General features: G+C 43.3%; 1 protein-coding gene across 2 annotated transcripts in view; it reads left to right on the top strand.

The window, feature by feature from the left end:
- The window catches only part of MYLK (myosin light chain kinase), a 440,102-nt gene that overhangs the window by 240,907 nt on the left and 177,475 nt on the right, over positions 1–21,720 (top strand). For both annotated transcript variants that reach the window (XM_060262723.1, XM_060262722.1), the window contains 2 exons: positions 1,753–1,869; positions 10,021–10,092. In XM_060262723.1, the coding sequence (XP_060118706.1) occupies positions 1,753–1,869; positions 10,021–10,092 (189 nt within the window). The remainder of the gene's footprint in view (positions 1–1,752; positions 1,870–10,020; positions 10,093–21,720) is intronic.

Genomic DNA, 21,720 nt, shown 5'->3' with positions numbered 1-21,720 from the left:
TTAAAATATAATAAATCACCAGGTCCGGATGGCAAACATCCAAGAGTTCTGTAAGAACTCAAAGTTGAACTTGTGGATCTCCTGACTAAAATATGTAATCTTTCATTGAAATCTGCCTCCGTTCCTGAGGACTGAAAGGTAGCAAATGTCACTCCCATCTTTAAAAAGGAGATCTGGGAAATTACAGGCCAGTCAGTCTGACTTCAATACCGGGAAAGTTGGTAGAAACCATTATCAAGGACAGAATGAGTAGGCACATTGATGAACAGAAGTTATTGAGGAAGACTCAGCATGGGTTCTGTAAGGGAAGATCTTGCCTCACTAACCTGTTACAGTTCTTTGAGGGGGTGAACAAGCATGTGGACAAAGGAGACCCGATAGATGTTGTTTACCTTGACTTCCAGAAAGCTTTTGATAAAGTTCCTCATCAAAGGCTCCTTAGAAAGCTTGAAATTCATGGAGTAAAAGGACAGGTCTTGTGGATCAAAAACTGGCTAATTAATAGGAAGCAGAGAGTGAGTATAAATGGGCAGTTTTTGCAGTGGAGGGACGGTAAGCAGTGGGGTGCCACAGGGCTCAGTACTGAGTCCCATGAGCTTTAACTTGTTCATAAATGATTTGGAGTTGGGAGTAAGCAGTGAAGTGGCCAAGTTTGCAGATGACACTCAATTGTTCAAGGTGGTGAGAACCAGAGAGGTTTGTGAGGCGCTCCAAAGGGGTCTGTTGAGGCTGGTTGAGTAGGCGTCAATGTGGCAGATGAGGTTCAATGTGGCCAAGTACAAAGTAATGCACGTTGGGGCCAAGAATCCCAGCTACAAATACAAGTTGATGGGGTGTGAATTGGCAGAGACTGACCAAGAGAGAGATATTGGGGTTGTGGTAGATAACTCACTGAAAATGTCAAGACAGTGTGCATTGCAATAAAAAAGGCCTACGCCATGCTGGGAATTATTAGGAAGGGAATTGAAAATAAATCAGCCAGTATCATAATGCCCCTGTATAAATCGATGGTGCGGTCTCATTTGGAATACTGTGTACAATTCTGGTCACTGCACCTCAAAAAGGATATTATAGCATTGGAAAAAGTCCAGAAAAGGGCAACTAGAATGATTAAAGGTTTGGAACACGTTCCCTATGAAGAAAGGTTAAAACGATTGGGGCTCTTTAGCTTGGAGAAACGTCGACTGCGGGGTGACATGATAGAGGTTTACAAGATTATGCATGGGATGGAGAAAGTAGAGAATGAAGTCCTTTTCTCCCTTTCTCACAATACAAGAACTCATGGGCATTCAATTAAATTGCTGAGCAGTCAAGTTAAATTGATAGAAGGAAGTACTTCTTCACCCAAAGGGTGATTAACATGTGGAATTCACTGCCACAGGTGGTGGCGGCGGCTACAAGCATAGCCAGCTTCAAGAGGGGGTTAGATAAAAATATGGAGCAGAGGTCCATCAGTGGCTATTAGGCACAGTGTGTGTGTGTGTGTGTGTGTGTGTGTGTGTATTTGGCCACTGTGTGACACAGAGTGTTGGACTGGATGGGCCACTGGCCTGATCCAACATGGCTTCTCTTATGTTCTTAAACTGGAAAGTAAGACATGCTTTTTTACTTTATTTTAGGCTTGCTAATGTAAAATTAGAGGGTAGGTTCTTATCAGTGCCATACTTTTGTAATCTGTAAGGCCTTGAGAGTGACCCCTTGAAATATTTGATCTTTTTTGCTTTATTTTCTCTCCCCACCGCCCTTTTTTAGGATCTTTGTGTTCCTTAACCATTGACAAGGTATTTCCTGAAGACGAGGGTCAGTATAAATGCACAGCTGAGAATGCTGCAGGAAGAGCAGCAAGTGCTTGCAGTGTATTGGTGGAAGGTAAGTGGGGCAGCCTGTTCTGGAAATTTGGGGGGATTAGCCATAATAGCCCTTTTCACTTTCCTTTTTAATGTTATGGCTCTTTTGGCCTCAGCCTTAAGCATAATAAGAGAGATAGTTTGATGTGGTGGTTAAGAGTGGTGGACTCTAATCTGGAGAACTGGGTTTGATTCCCCACTCCTCCACATGCAACTGCTGGGTGACCCTGGTTCAGTCACAGTTCTTGCAGAGTTGTTCTCTCACAAGCAGTTCTCTGAGTGCTCTCTCAGTCCCACTTACCTCACAGGGTATCTGTTGTGGGGAGAGGAAAGGATGGAGATTGTAAACTTCTCTGAGACTCTGAGGGAATGGTATCAAGTTGAGCCTGCCATGATTTCTTTCTTCTAAACTATGGTCGTTTTCGCACTTACCTTATTCCGGAGTGCGCAGCGTCTGCGCGGATTTTGCACTTCTTGCTCCGCAGAACCCGGAAGTCCCGCGGCTTTTGCATCGCAAATGTAAACTGATTTTTGGCGGTTTACATTTGCGACGCAAAAGCCGCGGGACCTCCGGGTTCTGCGGAGCAAGTAGTGCGAAATCCGCGCAGACACTGCGCGGTGAAGAGGGACGTCGCTCCGGAATAAGGTAAGTGCGAAAACGACGTATGTTAAGTTTCGTTTCTTTACTGCTTGCCTGTAATTATACCTTGTTAAGTGGGTGCAGGAGTAGGATGGAGGACAGAGACCTTTATATATGTATATATAAAACTGTTGCAACAAGCTTTCTTATCTAGTTGTTATAGTAAAGGGCCAGTTCAGCCTGGGAATGCAGTTGTGACCGGGAGGTGGGAAGCCTTGGAAGATGCCTCGAGCCTTGCAGTAGCAACTTCTGTGGGAACTAATGGACCCAGAGGGTGGGGTAATGTTAGGCCATGTTTTCTTGATGTGTATAATTGTAACCCGTTTGCCTATCAGGTCATTCCTGGCAATGACTTTATAGCAGGTTATCTCTTGCATCTGACTTTAATAAATCCTTACCATATTCATAGGGGCATGGATTTGTGGAGTCGATAATTGGCAGACCTTTACAAAGGGCAGGGTATAAATCCAGTCTCCTCTTCTTTTTCTTCATAATCAGTAACAGAGAAGGGAGGGAAGCTCCCTCCAGTTGCAATTTGTTTTTTAAAATCTTAAGCAAAAGTTAGGATGCCAGTGAGCTGGTGATATATGGGTCCTTGTCTTGTAAAAGAAAAGAAAGGCTCTGATTAATATTTGTGAGCTCATTTTACTCAGGTATTGGGGTAATCCATCTCTGTCCTTCCTCACTGAATTTGGGACATTCAGTAACTAGATGAGGCAAGGTAGCTATCTTCCCCATATAGCAGAAACACCAGCATTCTGAGAAGGGAACTCCCCAAAAGCAACCTTTCCTTTCTGGGCTTAATATAGTATTCAGTCTAGCAGCCAAAAAAAAAAAAAAAAAAATCTCAGTATTGAGGAACCATCATGGAATATGCTGGTAAGGTAGATAGGTTCAAGTCCATTGTAGGCAAGGGAACATATCCTTGCTCGCTGATTTGTGCTTATGAAATCTAGCATCAATAGCTCCTTTTTGACACTTTGGAATGCAGTTTTCTCACTTCCCATCAAGAGTAGTAAAGCTGGAGTAAAGCCTAGTACCGATTCCTCACTAGCAATCACTCACTCCATCCCCAGACTTCTTTCCCTGAAGCAAGCAACTGATTCCCCATATTTTGACTTGCAGCTCCCTCCAGTTTCCCTTGCAGCTTCAGGATCTCCAAAAAACAATACCAAGTCACTGCAGGGAAAATTGGAGGGAGTTTTTGTGTGCAAGCACACTTTTTCTGATACAGTGAAACAAAATTTCCTCAAGCAGAGGATATTGGGGGGGAGGGAATAGTTGCTTGGAAGACAGAGACAGAAATAAAATTGGACATTACCAGTCCATACACATAGGTAGAGGGTGAGCAGTAAATTATCATACAGCATAATGAAGATTTTTAACAGATTCAAAAAGCAAACAAACAACTTGTTTATGTGGTATAATTCTTTGTATTAATTGGTTAAAGGAAGGTAGCTGGTAAACAGACTTACATAAATCTATGATCTGACTCAAAATATCATCATACGGTACATCAAGAGCCAGTTTGATGTAGTTGTAAAGAGCAGAGAACTCTTAATCTGGAGAAGTGTGTTGGATTCTCCACTTCTCTTCATGTGGCTGCTGGGTGACCTTGGGTCAGTCGCAATTCTCTCAGAGCTGTTCTCTCAACAGCAGTTCTGGGAGATCTCTCTTAGCCCCTCACAGGGTGTTTGTTGTGGGGAGAGGAAGGAAAGAATATTTTAAGCTGCTCTGAGACTCCAAGAGAAGGACAGGGTATAAATCCAATCTCTTATTCTCTTTTTGTTGTTCAACTGCTGAACCACATTTGTTGCGCAAGAAGTGGCATTCATGAAAGTGGATTACAAAACTAATTTCTTCTGATAACAATGTGGTCCATTTCCTTATTTTTATTCTCTGGTTGATCTGCTTCACATGCGAAGTTGGAGATGGTGACTTAACCATTTGTTTATCTGTGGTTAAAGTTAGCATAAGAGGGAGATGAATGCCTCCTAGGAAGTAACTCACTTTGAAATCACAGTTCTTAGCTAACACTTCTGGTACCAGTTTATTCCTTTTGACTATCACCAAATTGTGAATTAAGCACCAGATTTATTAATTCCTTACCAGCAGGGCTTACCCCATGATCCTTTCCTGCACTATTCAAAAAGGAGTCACTGTATGGAAATAGAATCATAGAATCATAGAGCTGGAAGGGACCTCCAGGGTCATCTAGTCCAACCCCCTGCACAATGCAGGAAACTCACAAACACCTCCCCCTAAATTCACAGGATCTTCATTGCTGTCAGATGGCCATCTAGCCTCTGTTTAAAAACCTCCAAGGAAGGAGGGCCCACCACCTCCTGTTCCACTGAGGAATCGCTCTGTCAGGAAGTTCTTCCTAATGTTGAGCCGGAAACTCTTTTGATTTAATTTCAACCCACTGGTTCTGGTCCTACCTTCTGGGGCCACAGAAAACAATTCCACACCATCCTCTATATGACAGCCCTTCAAGTACTTGAAGATGGTGATCATATCACCTCTCAGCTGCCTCCTCTCCAGGCTAAACATCCCCAGCTCCTTCAACCTTTCCTCATAGGACTTGGTCTCCAGATGCCTCACTAACTTCGTCGCCCTCCTCTGGACCCATTCCAGCTTGTCTATATCCTTCTTAAAATGTGGTGCCCAAAACTGAACACAACACTCCAGGTGAGGTCTTATCAGAGCAGAGTAAAGTGATACCATCACATCACGTGATCTGGACACCAGTGTTCCCTCTAAGCTGAGATAATGTGAGCTAGCTCACAGATTTTTAGCCTCCAGCTCACACATTTTTGTTTTAGCTCAGGAAAGATGGCCCCAGATCATACTAATTTATGCAGTATCTCACAACTTTAATGCCAGTAGCTCACAAAGTAGAATTTTTGCTCACAAGACCCTGCAGTTTAGAGGGAACATTGACACTCTACTTCTGTTGATACAGCCCAAAATTGCATTTCCCTTCTTAGCCACTGTATCACACTGTTGATTCATGTTCAGCATATGATCCACTAAGACCCCTAGATCCTTTTCGCACATACTACTGCTAAGACAAGTCTTCCCCATCCTATAACCATGCATTGGATATTTCCTACCTAAATGCAGAACTTTACATTTATCCCTGTTAAAATTCATTTTATTGATTTTAGCCAAGTTTTCCAGCCTGTCAAGGTCATCCTGTATCCTGTTTCTGTCTTCTAATGTATTTGCAACTCCTCCCAATTTAGTATCATCGACAAATTTAATAAGCATTCCCTCTATTCCTTCATCCAAATCATTGATAAAGATGTTGAACAAAACAGGTCCCAGGACAGATCCTTTGAGGCACTCCACTTGTCACTCCTCTCCAAGTGGATAAGGAACCATTCACAAGCGCTCTTTGATCAGTACGTTGTTCTGCAGTCATAGTGTTTTTCAGTGTTTTTACATGTCAGACCACAAGCAAACCCGTGCAAGGACTGCTTCACTGGAGAAAATGCAGGACCAATTAGATGTAATGGAAGCCAGGATAATGAAAGGGATGAAGGAAATGATAACTGCTTCCAAAAAAGAAATTAAAAAGATATAGAGGATCTCAGAAATGAGACTGTGGTAACATCAAAGAAAGTGCAAGAGCTGGAAGGGAGAGTGAAAGTACATGATTCCACCTTGTTAAAAATATAAGAAAAGTGGCAATTCATGACTGCAAATTGATGGAGGCCCAGATACATCTGAGAGGAGTACCTGAGGGTGAAGAAACTGACTCGAAAGAATATATAATAAAAATAATCGCAGAATTTCTGGAGGAAGATCCTGAAGGGGCTAGAAACATGTATGACTATATGTATAGAGTGAATTCACTTTATGCCAAAAAAAAAAAAAAATCTGCCAAGAGATGTGGTTATAAGATATATGACAAAGGAAATGGTGGGAAAGGTTATGAATAAAAATTTTGAAAAGACATTGATAGTGCGAGGCAGCAGAGTAAGAATTATGAAGGAGTTGCCAAGAAAAGTGATAAATGACAGAAGAGCATATAAGAAACTGACAGAAAAATTTAATTAGTCCCGGAATGAAAGATATCGATCTGTACCTTTTCTGTAGTTATCCAGATCAACACCGGTCTTGTATAGCTTTAGATGTTTAGTAATATCAAAGAAGATTAGGATCCTGTCGAGCTTAAGTCAAATAAATGACTCTAGAAACTTCTGCAGATGATGAAAATGCAACTCGTCTCCGGAGACCCTTCAAAGCCTCAAAGGAGCCCCCCCCCCCCCGGGACTCCCTTTTAGCCAAAGTAAATATCCTCAATGTTTCCTGTGTATATCTTGGGCTAATCTCTGACTGAGAAAAGTAGGCAATAGGCATTAGATTGCCTTCCACTACCCCAAACAGAAGTTCCAGCCTGCTCCCCTTCTGAGAAGCAGTTCAGCTCGGCATTTTCCAACCCTGGAAGTCCTCTATTGGGTCTCCTTTGTCCACATGTTTATTCACCCCCTCAAAGAAATGTAACAGGTTAGTGAGGCAAGATCTTCCCTTACAGAACCCATGCTGAGTCTTCCTCAATAACCTGTGTTCATCAATGTGCCTACACATTCTGTCCTTGATAATGGTTTCTACCAACTTTCCCGGTATTGAAGTCAGACTGACTGGCCTGTAATTTCCCGGATCTCCTCTGGAACCCTTTTTAAAGATGGGGGTGACATTCGCTACCTTCCAGTCCTCAGGAACGGAGGCAGATTTCAATGAAAGATTACAGATTTTTGTCAGAAGATCCACAAGTTCAACTTTGAGTTCTTTCAGAACTCTTGGATGTATGCCATCCGGACCTGGTGACTTATTAGTTTTTAATTTGTCTATCAGTTGTAGGACCTCCTCTCTTGTCACCTCAATCTGACTCAGGTCTTTCAACACCCCTTCCAAAATTAGTGGTTCTGGAGCGGGCAAACACTTCTCATCTTCCACAGTGAAGACGGAGGCAAAAAATGCATTCAGCTTCTCAGCCATTTCCCTATCCTCTTTCAGTAATCCTTTGACCCCTTGGTCATCCAAGGGCCCCACTGCCTCCCTGGCTGGTTTCCTGCTTCTAATATATTTGAAGAAATTGTTATTGTTGGTCTTTATGTTTTTTGCAATATGCTCCTCATAGTCCCTTTTTGCCTGCCTGATCACACTCTTGCATTTGATTTGCCACAGCCTGGGTTCCCTTTTATTAATCTCACTATCCTAGAAAGCAACAGCATGGTTTTTTGCCTTCAAACTGAGGTTAAAACAACTATTTGCTGAAGGTGGTTTGTTAGCCTCTTTAAATAAGGATACCCACAGATCAACTTGGATGAAATCCCTGGATGAGAAACGGATGAAAGACCAATGCCAATTGATGATATTTTTGCGCAGAGCAAAATCAAAGCATTTTTCTGATCAAAAAGTGTGTCCTCAAAATCGACCATGGTAGTTTCAACCTGAGAGCCCACAAAGTATGCTTAGCCCCTATTTTTTGGTCTTTCTTACCAAAATCTTTACTCCCGGCCTATATGTACCGTCTTACCATCCCACATTATTGCAGAGCTTTTTTGTTTGCTAGACTGAACATTATACCTACAATGGTTTTGCAAGGGGGGGGTTTAATAGACCCTACAACTGACAGAATCGGCCTTTGTGGTCTTAACAGGATTGATACATCCTTTCAGGGTCTGCTATAATGCAGAATTTTTTTAGATTATCAGGGATTACTATATTAAGCCTTTATTCTACCAACTGTGCCCCCCCCCCAATTCTCCAGAAACCCTGGCTCTTTTGCTCAATGATAAGACTCCTAAGATCACTCTAACATTCATGAAATTTGTCTCAGTCCTTTTAGCTTTTGCATCAAAAAATAAGGGATAAATGTTTTCTTCTGTTTAAGATTTGTGAATCAATGAGCTTCTAAGGGTAGGAAATGGAAGGAAAGGATAGTATGCTAATGACTTAGCCTGCCTTGGCTGCTACCAGTATGCCTTGTGGGAACAACTGTCAGAAATCCTTCCAACTCTTCCAGAAGGTGCAAAGGCAAAAGTCAAGAAGATCCAATGGGAAGGCATGTTGGTTGCAAAGCAGCAGGTTAACTCCACCAGACACAATTTTGACACCTTTGCTAAGACACTCACCTGCGCAATCGCCCTACAACGCCATTCTTGGCTCCACTCTACGGCCTTTACTCTAGACACAAAAACCATGATCAAAGACCTGCCCTTTGACAGGGTGGGTCTTTTTCATGCCACAACCAACTCATTCCTGCAAAACATTGACAAATGTTTAAATGCATCCAGGAACCTAAGTGTCTCAGCCTCTACTAAACCTTACCATCACACTTGGTCTAGACACTCTTCTAACAGGACATCCCTGGATCAGTCTTGGAGATCTTGCCCTTACAGTGTTTCTCAGTGACCTACCTACCACAGCAAACTCAAATTCTTAGGTTTACAGCAGCAATCCAGACCCAAAACTGCCAAGACAACAAAACAACAGAATCTTTGGCTTGACCAGAACTGGACCACCAGACCCTTCTTTCGAGTCATCAGCTACCTGTCTCTGCCCCTACTTAAAATCTTGGCAATGCATCACAACAGACAGATGGGCACTCTCAATTATTACCAAGGGGCATGAAACTGAATTTGACCACTTGCCGTCCACCTCATGGGTTATCACCACTCAACTGTCCATGGTGCTCAGAGATAAGGTCCAATCCCTCTTAGGCAAGAGAGCAATAGAACAGTTCCAGGAAATGAGAGAGGTAAAGGTTTCTACTCCCACTACTTTATGGTACCCAAGGACAGGGGACTCAGATCCATTATGGATCTGCGAGTGCTGAACAAATTCATCTCACCCAAGAAATTCCATATAATGACTCTCACCCAGACCCTACCTCTGCTAAACATGGGTTCTTGGGTGGCAACTATAGACATCCAGGATGTGTATTTTCATCTGAGCATCTGTCCAGATCACAGATGTTGCTTGAGGTTTGCAGTGGGGCATAATTACTATCAATATACAACACTCCCCTTCAGGATGGGACTGTACTATATCTTCTAAAGTATTCTGTTGATACATCATAGAATTCTGATTATAATATCACCCGGGCAGTAGAAAGGGCTATTTTTATTATTTCCTTCAAAATTTAGCTGTCAAGTATGACAAATTTTTCAAGCATCACCCATGCCAACATGTGTGTGTGGGGTGGGGGGGGGGAGCTTAGTCTCAACAGATCTCAGAAGCTAAGCAGGGGCAGGACTTGGATGTGGGGGGCCATGAAAGAAGGTTCCGCAGAGCAAGGCAAACCATCTCTGATTCACACTTGCCTGGAAAGCTCCTTGCTGGGGTTGCTATAAGTCTGTTGCAACTTGATGGGATACACATAAATAAACCAACAATTTATGTGTTTTGCAGACCAATCGGAATTGAGTTAAAGGCAAACTGGGAGATCTTTCCGCACTGCAGTCATTGTTCCTTAACTCTAAATGACAGTTGAAAACATGTTATTTCTTCCTTTTCTAGAGATCTTAAAGCCGACTGAAAAGAAGAGCAAAAAGCCAAAGAGTTCCATTCCTCCTGTGCTTGCAACAGAGAGTAAGTGGTTTAACTCATTCTCTTTGCTTAATTGTTACATGTGGTTAGGGAACGTATTTAACTTCTAAAGGGTTAGCCATCATTGCGATCAAGCATACTTCCAAACATGAGGGCCGATAATATCACACATTTGACATTCCACATGTATCTGTGTGATACTTATACGAGCCAATTACCACACTTGATTAAGATATTCAGTTGAAAATATGTGGGAAACCCATTCCTTCTACTCAGTCTCATATCCGCGGTTCATATCTAGGGTTCTTTTTCCATACAGCAACTTTTGGGCATGCAGGATCTTTATTTTCTTTAAGTATACAAGCTAAAATGAAATATAGTAGCAGACCAAGACATTCATGTTTAGTTGTGTAGTCAAGTCAAGTCGTCTTTATTGGCATAAAATAGTTGTGTGTTACCATGTAGGCTTCATTGCTGATAAACATCTGCATTTTTTTTCACTTTCAGCCATTTCCCACCCTTTTTGTTTTGTGCTAGTCAGCTCTCATCTGGAGTGTTGCATGCAGGTGCAGACCCCGCATATCAAGAAAGAGCCTAAACAGATTAGAGTAGATTCAGAGTGGTGTAAGAATGATAGCTAGGGATCTAAAAATAAATGCTATGAAGAAGACTGAAAGAACTGGGCATGTGTAGCCTGGAGAAGACAAAACTTTGTGTTTCGTAGTCTTCTTTCAAATACCTGAAAGGTTGTCTCATGGAAGACAAAAAATACTTATTTAAAACATTTCTAACCCACTTTTCTTCAGGAGGACTTAAAGTGGATTACAATATTGATTAATTATTGATTTGGCTTCTCTTATGTTCTTATTAACATGTGGAATTCACTGCCACAGGAGGTGGTGGCGGCCACAAGCATAGCCACCTTCAAGAGGGGTTTAGATAAAAATATGGAGCACAGGTCCATCAGTGGCTATTAGCCACAGTGTGTGTGTGTGTGTGTGTAAATTTTTTGGCCACTGTGTGACACAGAGTGTTGGACTGGATGGGCCGTTGGCCTGATCCAACATGGCTTCTCTTATGTTAAAAACATACACAGACATAAAATACAAAACACAAATTAAAACTCCATCATAATATTCTGAACTAGTAACAGTGGCCTAGCAAATTTCAATGTTAGCCCTCCAGAAAAAGCTTGTTTGAAAAGTTTGGCCTTACAGTCCATCTGAAACCACAACAACACAGCAGGGGTCTTCCTGACGCATTCCAGAAGGCTGCCATTGCCGTGGAATGGCTGTCCTCACCAAAAATGCTTTGGCACAAGTGAGTCTGATCTCACTTGCCTACAATACCTTGCTCCGAAAAGCTCAATTACCTTACAGGAGCGTACTGCAGATACATGGTTGTATTGTAGTGTTGTAGGTCCTATGTATTTTTTTCATCTGAGCAATTATTGCTTCTTGTGGAGTGTGTGCAAAGATGAATGTGTGAATCACTGAGTTGGTGTCTGAATAATAGAGAGGAAAAGGTCATGATTAATTACTGCTCGTTGCTGCCTTTGTTGGTATGGGTGTTGTAGCTAAAGTCTCCATAGTGCAAATTCTTTTTCTTGACTTACAATCTGTTGAAAATATAAGCATAACTAGTTAAAATGTCACTTGGAGATACTCAGAGTATGCTGAGGAAGAGTAGAGGGCAGTATGGAGATAGAGAAGCCATAATTCTTCTGCTTCTCTAAAGAAAGCGGAAAAGAAAATGCCTCTCACTAAGAGTGTTACATTAAAAATAGCCTGCAAAATCAATTTTCTGGGGAGAGGAGGAGGGAAGAAATACGATGGTGATGGATGAATGTAAGAAAAATAAATCATTGCCGCTTACATCACTATAAATCCAGATGGATGCCATTGGCTAAATACACTCAATAGCCTGAAGATTCATCTAGCCTAAAGACTTGGTCAGGAACATAAATAATAGTGACATACAAATAATCAGGGCTTTTTTTCGTAGAAAAAAGCCTAGCAGGAACTCATTTGCATATGAGGCCACACCTCCTGATGTCACCAGAAGTGATGTCACCCGTTCAATAGGTTACTTTCCAGAACAGTACAATACCATCAGCTGCATTTCATGGAAGTGTGTTCTCACACAGCCCAAAGAGAGACCTTGTTTGTCCCCCCCTCCCCCCCACCAAACATGGCATGTGAGAGAGAGCCACGTGTGGTGGAGTGGGCAGCAGCAGATCCAGCTTCTCCCAAGAAGGAGCGCTTGTGGGTGGCTCTGCATCTCTTACTCTCTTCACAAGCCTGTTGGAGACTGGAGGTGGCAGAGAGGGATAGAGCATGCAGTCTGGGAGCATGTGACTGCCTAGTGCCTTCTCTCTGCCAGAGCCCCTTTTATTTTTAGCTGGAGTCCTGGCCAAGCCAGCCAGAACTGTGTTCCTGTATGTCCCTGCAAATAATAGTGATACTCTCACAATACTGAAGGAGTAGAGATCCTTGCTTGTTACTGATCTCTACATTACCTTTCAAAATGCCGCAGAGTCCCACGTTGTTTCCTGTCTCTTGAAGGAGGGTGTTTTGCAGAATATCTTCAGATGGTGCATGTAGGATGACAACAGCGTGCCTAGAGGGAAGCAGGCAGCAGTGTTCTGGCTCTGCTCTTGCCTATGCAAAATTGCCAAAACGTGAGCGTGTCACCTACATACAAAGTACAGATTTGCCTGAGTTGCTTTTTGTCCAAGATACATCATCTGAAGAGCATTGTAATGGATTTCAGAAAAATCCTTTGATTTTCCAAAGAACTGATCCTCAGCCTTTTATGAAGGAGACCCATGTGTTCGTACAGTTTGGTTCTACAGCTTTCAAGCAGCAGTCTTACAAAACTGGTTTTTACTCCCAGACCCTACAAGGAGTTAGATGGTCTCTCTTTCACTCTTCCTTAAATGTATATTATGTACTCTTTACCATAAGGAGAACTATTGGTGTAGTCTGTTCCTGCAAGAGTATTGGAAAAATATTTTGGGGTATGCATTAAAAAGTCTCAGAATCATACTGTTATAATTTTAATCCAGGGAAATGAATTCCAGGTACATTCAGAAAGGAATACCTTAATCTCATACCTCGCTATAATTCTTTTCCATCTTTTAAAAATTAAATTTTATGTTGTTTGTATTGACTGAAGTTCATTTCAATTATGATCTTATGAAAATGAACAATAAAACCATTTTATTTAAATAATTTTATTTTGTTTGCACAGTTTTATGGGTGCTCAACTTATTAAAAAATTACTCCTTAGGGGGTGTGTGCGTGTGTGTGTATGTAGCAGAGTATTTCATACAGAGATGGATTTATTCATGTTTATGTAGTCATACCACTTTAAACCCTGAAGTTGTGTGTATCCGCAGTTTATACAACATCTCAAAATGCAGCTTACTTTTTAAAAAGAGTTTAAGTTCTTATGTGGTAGGTTCTTTACAAGGCTCTTGTAAAATTTTGCTTTTTCATTCACTGCTGTTGAAACTTTTCAGTGTGTCTTGGGCTAACCCTTAGAATTGTTTGTTTATCAAAGTCCAGGACCTTGGAAGGAATTGTAAAAAAGGCACTGGTGACTGGTTTTTGAGACTTTAGAAAAATTCCCAATCTTGGATGTTAATCCAGTTCCCTTAAGCAAGAGACTTTAGTTACTCTTAGGGTTCTCACCCTGGTGAGTACACAACTGTTAGGAGAAAACACAGACTCCAAAGTGTTACTGATACAAATTAAACAGTTATTGAAAGGCATTACTGAATAATATACTACTAAAGCAAATTGAAAACTGAATTAGATGTATGATATAAGAATACAAGAAAAAAATGAACCGGTAAAATGCAGGTGGTTACATGAAATAATACAAGCAGATACATAGGCAGTGCTGAAGCATGAATAAATAAAGTATTATTCCAAACCAGTTTTACACCAGTAGAAGGACACACTAGAATATATAGTGAGTGAGGAGATGAACCACAAACCTTATAAATATATTAAGAATAAGACCTGTTGTGAAGAAAAATACAACGGGCTCTAGAAGGAGGCTCTGGGCGAGTGCCCGTCACCCTTGCTGTCTTCCCACCCACCCACCCAAGTGAAGACATTGACTCCCTCCCACCTCAAGGGTACCTGATCTCTGCCATCTAGAGACCAATTGTAAATATGATAGATCTCCAGTGGTTCCCCAGGAGGAAATGGCATTGTACCTGGCTGAGGTCCTATTTCTTTTCAAACCCCATCCTCTCCAGGTCTCACCCCTTAAATCTCCAGGAATTTCCTATCCTGGCGTTGACAACCCTATCTCTTTCCCTTTATCTGCCCCTCTGACTTCAGGTTTCCATCGCCTTCCCCCTCCTTGCAGCCTCTACATAGGAAAATAACAGTCTTCCTTCACAGTCTGGGGAAGAACCAAAGCAGTTTACATCATTCTCCTCTCCCCCCATGTGATCTGAACAACAATGCTATGAGACAGATTAGATAGGAATTTCCTATCCTGGAGTTGACAACCCTATCTCTTTCCCTTTATCTGCCCCTCTGACTTCAGGTTTCCATCGCCTTCCCCCTCCTTGCAGCCTCTACATAGGAAAATAACAGTCTTCCTTCACAGTCTGGGGAAGAACCAAAGCAGTTTACATCATTCTCCTCTCCCCCCATGTGATCTGAACAACAATGCTATGAGACAGATTAGACTGGAAGTCCCTGACTGGTCCAAAATCACCCAGTCAGCTTCCACAGCAGCAACCTGTGTCTGGCAGATCTTGCTCTGAAGCCCTAATTCATATGCCCTCCTCAAACTTCACCACAGAATCTCCAGGAATTTCCCACCAACCTGGAAAGGTATCACTAAAGGCCTCTGGGTAAGTGCCCTCCCCACCCTTGCTATCTTCCAGTCCACCCAAGTGAAGGCATTCCCCTCTACTTCAAGAGGAACTGACCTCTGCCATCTGGATAGCAGTTGTAATTCTGAGTGATCTCCCTCAGAGCCCTGTAGTGATACCTTAGGAGTTTTCCACCAACCTGGAAAGGTACCACTAAAGGCCTCTGGGTGAGTGCCCCCCCAGTCTTGCTGTCTTTCCACCCACTCAACTAAAGACATTAATTCCCCACACACACACCTCAAGGGGAGGTGATCTCTGCCATCTGGAATTTCCTAACCTGGAGTTGGCAACCCTGCAGCCTCTAGATAGGAAAAGAACAGTCTGTCTTCACATGGGGGGAGAGCAAAGCAGCTTACATCATTCTTCTCATTCCTCTCCTCCCTTTGATCTGAACAACAACCTTGTGAGGTTTCCCTGTTTCCTTCTCAGGCAACCATTCTGGGGCGAGGCTGAGGGGAGGAGGGAGAGAGGGAGTGAAAGACAGTAAAGGTGGGACAGCCATGCCCTCTGAGGTGGTGCCAGGTTCCCTGGCTATTGCAGCAGCATTTGTGGGCTGCATGTGTTGGGTGGCCGTCTGTGTGGGCTGTTGATAGGGCCTTTCGTCAGGCCACAGGAGCTCTGCAGCCCTTTCTGACACCTGTTGACAGAGAAGAGCTGGAGAGGTGACTGTCTCCAAGGTAAGACTGCTTCTGGCAGTTTGTTCAACATCCTGGGCCTGAGTAGGTGGGGCAGGGAAGTCAGCCAATGGGATGCCAGAGACACTAACTGACATGTGATGGGCCAGTCATTTGTTCCAGAAATATTAGCCAATGACCATCCTCAATTTGGCCATGGTGATAAGAGAATTATTACTATAGATTTGAAACAGAAGGTTGCAAACATGGGAGGAAACGTAATGGAAATTACCCTATCTAAATGTTAAACTGTGAATTATCACCCTACTACCCTTCCCTCCTTCTAGTTTTAGCTTAGGTTCTTAGCAAGCAAGTTGATGCAGTTTCCTAACTACCTGTCCAAGGATCCAGAAAGGCTGACGAGGCAGGATTCTCACAGGCTTATGAACCTCCTAACCCTCAGACTTGTCCCAAAAACTTTCTCTCAGTACTAAGAGGTGCTTTCCCAGTGTTTATAGCTACAAAAAAAGTTGTAATTTCTGAGACCAAACTACACAGAGCCAGGGTCTGAAATTCATTTTGTTCAAATATGGAGATTATAATTTTTGTCCAGTTCAAGACCAAAAAGATACTAGATTAGCAATGGAAACAAAGGACCAATCAGAGCCCTCAAACTTGTCTTCTCAAGCTTCAGAAATGCAGACTGAGCTAAAATTCATGCAGAATATTTTTATAAGTCCTTCATAGCCCCTGTTACTGTAGACAGGGGCTGGGGCCCAGTTCAGATGGAGCTATTGTTAGTCATGTGGGATGGGATGGAGGGTTTAGAAAGGTTCTTTGGCTTATGCCTTGTTGTACATAGAACCAGAACCCAGCACCAACTGGGACAGGGCAATTAACAAATCCAATGGAGGAGGATGAGGAGAATGACAACGACAACAAAGGAGATGCCTCAGATCAGAAGGAAATCTTCTCTTAGGGTGGTTGAACAAGTTTGGAGACTGTCTGGTTTGTTTGCCCCCAGGAGAACAGGGAATTTGCAGAGCTGTGACTTATGAGACCACTTTATGGATTGCATTAAATCTTTCTGCGGGCTGTTGTACACCTCTGAGAACCGATTAGCGTCTAAGAAAAAAAACACAAGCACTTCGGATTTTTTGTGGTTTGTTAGACTGCTTGATGGAATACCCCACTCCTCTCATCAAACATCTACCTTTCAGCCTGATATTCAGCTTTGCCCTAATTAAAGATAAAGTACAATGTCCTGTAGAGACAGTGACCGATTTCGCACTCACCCCACGCCGCTCTGACTTTTCTCTTTTCAGCGCGGCGTCCTTCCGATTTCCCACTATCTGCCCTGGGGCTTCAGCTTGCGCGCCGTTTTTGTGAGGCAAAAAGAAACTGCTAAAACCAGTTTCTCTTTGCTGTGCAAACATGGCGACACAAGCTGAAGCCCCGGGGCAGATAGTGGGAAATCGGAAGGACGCCGCGCTGAACACCGAACACTGAACATGGAACACTGAACATGGAACTGATGAGTGTAGCTTTAGGACCGCTGTATGATTTAATGTTCATGTATATTACAAATGTTTAGATTTTTAACTATAAATTATGAAATGTCAATTTTAATGTTTAATTTTATATTTTATGTTAGTTTTATATGTTGTAAGCCGCCCTGAGCCACCTAGTGGGAAGGGCGGAATATAAATCTTAAAATAAATAAATAAATAAAAGAGAAACGTCAGAGCAGCGTGGGGTGAGTGCGAAATCGGTCAGTGTCTCTAGTGTCAGACCTGGGTATGAATCCCTACTATGCCATGGAAAGTTGCTGGATGACTGAGCCATTCACACACTCTTAACCTACCTCACATGGTTTATGTAAGAATAAAATGGAGGAGGGGAGAATGTTGTAAGCCACTTTGAATCCCAATTGGGGAGAAAAATAGGGAAGAAATGAAGTTAAAATAAATAGATATATGGAATATGTTTCTATAAAGCCAGTTTGTAGCAACTGGACCGTGGATAGCTCTCTTTGGAAATCCATACAATTTCTCCTCTATGCAAACCCATACAATTTTCATGTGTCTCCATCACCAGTTAGCATAGTGAAAGGCCATTAACCCATCACCTCAATTCCAACATTGATCAAGGGCTAGGGTTGCCAGGTCCCCTTGCCAGTCCAGTAGAGGTGGGAGAATTTTGGGGTATTCCGGGATGAGTATCCCTTATGTGATTGTATCACCCAGAAGTGATGTCATTGCATCACGGACATTGTACGGGGGACACTCTGTTTTTTGGACAAAATCTATGGTTAAATTGGGCTTAAACCATATAGCTGATCCAAAAAACAGAGCATCCCCCGAATGCAATGTCACTTCTTTGTCATGTGTCATGTCCCCTAAATGTCCCCATTTAGGGGAGGGGTTTCCCCCACCAGCCAGCTGGTCCATGGTGGAGAGAAGACCCTGAAACCAGGGAAAATGACAGGGCTGTTGCCTAGGACGCCTGGAGGGGGGACGCTGAATTGGTCTCCCCACCCAGTGCCCTAGACAAATGTCTAATTTCCCTCCACCCTCGCCACTGGCTGCTTGTCTGCCAGCAGGTTTGTCCTTCCACACACACACCCAGCATGCTCAGAACAGCACTGCTATCCTTGGCCCTACCTGCTTCAATGCAGGCATCTCAGCATTCTCTCTTAAGAGAGCACTTGACGAGGCTTCACACCCCCTCACTTCTGGTTCTGGAAAGGAGGAAAGTGAAGCCTCATCTGGCACTCTCTTAAGAAGAGAACGCTGAGATGCCCACATCGAAGTGGTCAGTGTCAAGGATAGAGGCGCTTCTCTGAGCACCAGGGGGGCGGCAGTGGCAGTACAGAGCACCTGGCACTACAGAAAAGAAGGAAAGGGAGGGGGAGGAGGGGGTGGGCTGGACTGGTGTGCGTGTGTGCGAGCGTGCCTAGGGTCCCCAGGGGCTTGGGCCAGTGGGGCGGTGAGCAGTGAGTCTGCCTGGGGCGCCATGCACCCTAGGGCTGGCCCTGGACATTGCCCTGGGATCTGGCAACCCTATCAAGGACAGTCTTAGACATGGGGCATCTGGGGCAACTACCTCGGACTTAGGGGGGGGGTCCCGTCTGCTCACATCCAAACGCAAATGATAGCGTTAAAAATAAGATAAGGAGCAGGTTCCCACTGTCCCCCTACAGGGCTCAGGCAGCCAGCACAGCATTAGCCCCACCCGCACCCTTGTGCCTTCTGGGGCTCTGGTTGCCAGTGTGGCCATTTGTGCCTGTGCCCTCTGGGCACCCCCTGACTGTGCAGCCCCTCTGATGTTTGGATAGCTGGTGTAGTGGCAGCCCTGCTTGCCCTCCCAGAGAGCCAGTTTGGTGTGGAGAGCCAGTTTGGTGTAGTGGTTTGATTCCCCACTCCTTCACTTGCACCTGCTGGGATGGCCTTGGGTCAGACATAGCTCTGGCAGAGATTGTCCTTGAAAGGGCAGCTGCTGTGAGAGCCCTCTCCAGCCCCACTCACCTCACAGGGTGTCTGTTGCGGGGGAGGAAGGGAAAGGAGATTGTGAGCCGCTCTGAGACTCTTCGGAGTGGAGGGCGGGATATAAATCCAATATCTTCATCTACCTCACAGGGTGTCTGTTGTGGGGGAGGAAGGGAAAGGAGATTGTGAGCCGCTCTGAGACTCCGGCCTTGAAAGGGCAGCAGCTGTGAGAGCCCTCTCCAGCCCCACTCACCTCACAGGGTTGTGGGGGAGGAAGGGAAAGGAGATTGTGAGCCACTCTGAGACTCTTAGGAGTGGAGGGCGGGATATAAATCCAATGTCGTCTTCTTCTTCCCTTCTGTGGCTTTCCTTGCTGCCTTTCACAGGGCAAGGACTGGCCATTGCTGGGGGGCATGATGAGGGTGGCAATCTAAATATCAGATTCTCTCAGGGTAAAATAATAATAATAATAAACTTTTATTTATATCCCGCCCTCCCTGCCGAGGCAGGGTGGGGCCCCAAAATCACTAAGAATGCCCTGACTCTGATTGAAAGCCAGAGTGAAGTCATTATGTTGTGATTTTTTGAAGTACAGTGACTATTCATTTTAATGCTTGCTCTCTAGTGAAGGCTGTTTCCACACTTTTTTTTTGCCCCAGGTTCAGTTCTGTTCCTTGTCAGCATTGTGGTGCATTTTTGTATCTCTCAGGATTTCCCTGGCTTTTCTGCAATATTTCCCAAGCCAACTTCTGCTTTATAATGACATTTTGGGAAAGATCACAACAAAGGCTAATGGGCTGAAGAGTCTACATTTTCCTGGTCCCACACATCTGGAAGTTGTCCCTGTTCTCTTAGTGGACGTTACCCCTCCCTGCCACTGAAAGGCTTTTTTGTTTGTTTTAATCACAAACTGGAAATCATTCTATTGCTGTGTACCATGTTTCTTGAATTACAAGCTTTCTTTCTTTTTCTAAAAAAGAAAGAAGTAAGTCTCTATCCCTTTTTGTTGTATACAAAAGAGATAGATGACACACAGATAAATGTTGGATGGATGGACGGACAGATTAAAATGAGCTGCACTTTTTAAAAAAAAAATTAAAATTGAAGTTTCAGAGAGCCTGATACAGAGATTGTTATAAAATATGACATTCAGTTTTTGTGTGGCTGCTGCCAGGTGCTTCAGGCCGGGAAACCTGCCATACAGTAGTCCTGTTGCTGCTGCACTATGTTGGCACCTGCAGCTAGAGTGATAAAACTACGTAAGTGTCACTGTGTAGAAAACACTGAAATCACAGTTCTCTAACCTAAATTTGACTGATCCATCAACTAGTAATCCATGTTTGTATCATGTATACCAGGAGTGGCCAATGGTAGCTCTCCAGATGTTTTTTGCCTACAACTCCCATCAGCCCCAGCCATTGGCCATGCTGCAACACTTTTCTTTCTTTTTTAAAAAATAAATCTTTATTAAAAACAAAAATCTTTGACATAAAAATGCATATAGGGGAGGGACGGTGGCTCAGCGGTAGAGCATCTACTTGGTAAGCAGAAGGTCCCAGGTTCAATCCCCGGCATCTCTAAAAAAGGGTCCAAGCAAAGAGGTGTGAAAAACCTCAGCTGGAGACCCTGGAGAGCAGGGGAGGGATGGTGGCTCAGTGGTGGAGCATCTGCTTGGGAAGCAGAAAGTCCCAGGTTCAATCCCCGGCATCTCCAAAAAAGGGTCCAAGCAAAGAGGTGTGAAAAACCTCAGCTTGAGACCCTGGAGAGCCGCTGCCAGCCTGAGTAGACAATACTGACTTTGATGGACCAAGGTCTGATTCAGTATAAGGCAGCTTCATATGTTCATATGAAGAGCATAAAATTATATCATTCAATAGCATTGCAAAAAATAGTCCAAAGAAATACAGCATAAAATAGCATGAACAGAGAAATAATAACTAAATACGAGCCAACCAAATAATAAACCCATACATGCGTCTCTCAGACCTTAAACAACTAAAAATGAAGCCAAGAATGATAAGTACAGTTGGAAGGAAGAATACGTTGTTCTGACATAAAATTTAAAATCAGGGCCCAGATAGATCTAAACTTGATATGAGTACGTTCTGAATTTGAAAAGTTATGGTTCACAAAGGTCGCAATTTTATGCATGATAAATAGATCCCAAACTTTATCATGCCAGACTCTTAATGAAGGAGGCAAGGGAGATTTCCATACTGAAGCAATAGTCATTCTTGCTGCCGCTATAAGTATGATGGTCAACTCTTTGTGTATGAGAAGAATCTTCTCTGTATGAGAAGAATCATCCCACAAATTTAGGAGCATTAATTCCAGTGTCATTGAAAATGACTGTGAAGTGATTTTGGAGATTTGTTGAGTGATATCATTCCAGAACTGAGAAATAACTGGACATTCCCACCAGCAATGCAGAAATGTTCCCAGAGACCCACAATCTTTCCAACAGAGTGGACTAATATGCTGGTTTATTTGATGTTGCCGTCTGGGGAAAATGTACCATCTCGACATAGTTTTAAAGAATTGAAGTTGAATGTTAAAGATAGAAGTGGAATTGACATAAGAGCCCCAGGTTTTCAACCATGAAGAAGGAGGGATGTCTTTAAGGAGGTCTTCATTCCAGGCTAATTGAAAGCCAAAAGGCTGCCCACAG

The sequence above is a fragment of the Heteronotia binoei genome, chromosome 21 (assembly GCF_032191835.1).
Source record: "Heteronotia binoei isolate CCM8104 ecotype False Entrance Well chromosome 21, APGP_CSIRO_Hbin_v1, whole genome shotgun sequence".
NCBI lineage: Eukaryota > Metazoa > Chordata > Lepidosauria > Squamata > Gekkonidae > Heteronotia > Heteronotia binoei.
This window is presented reverse-complemented; position numbering and strand designations above follow the sequence as displayed.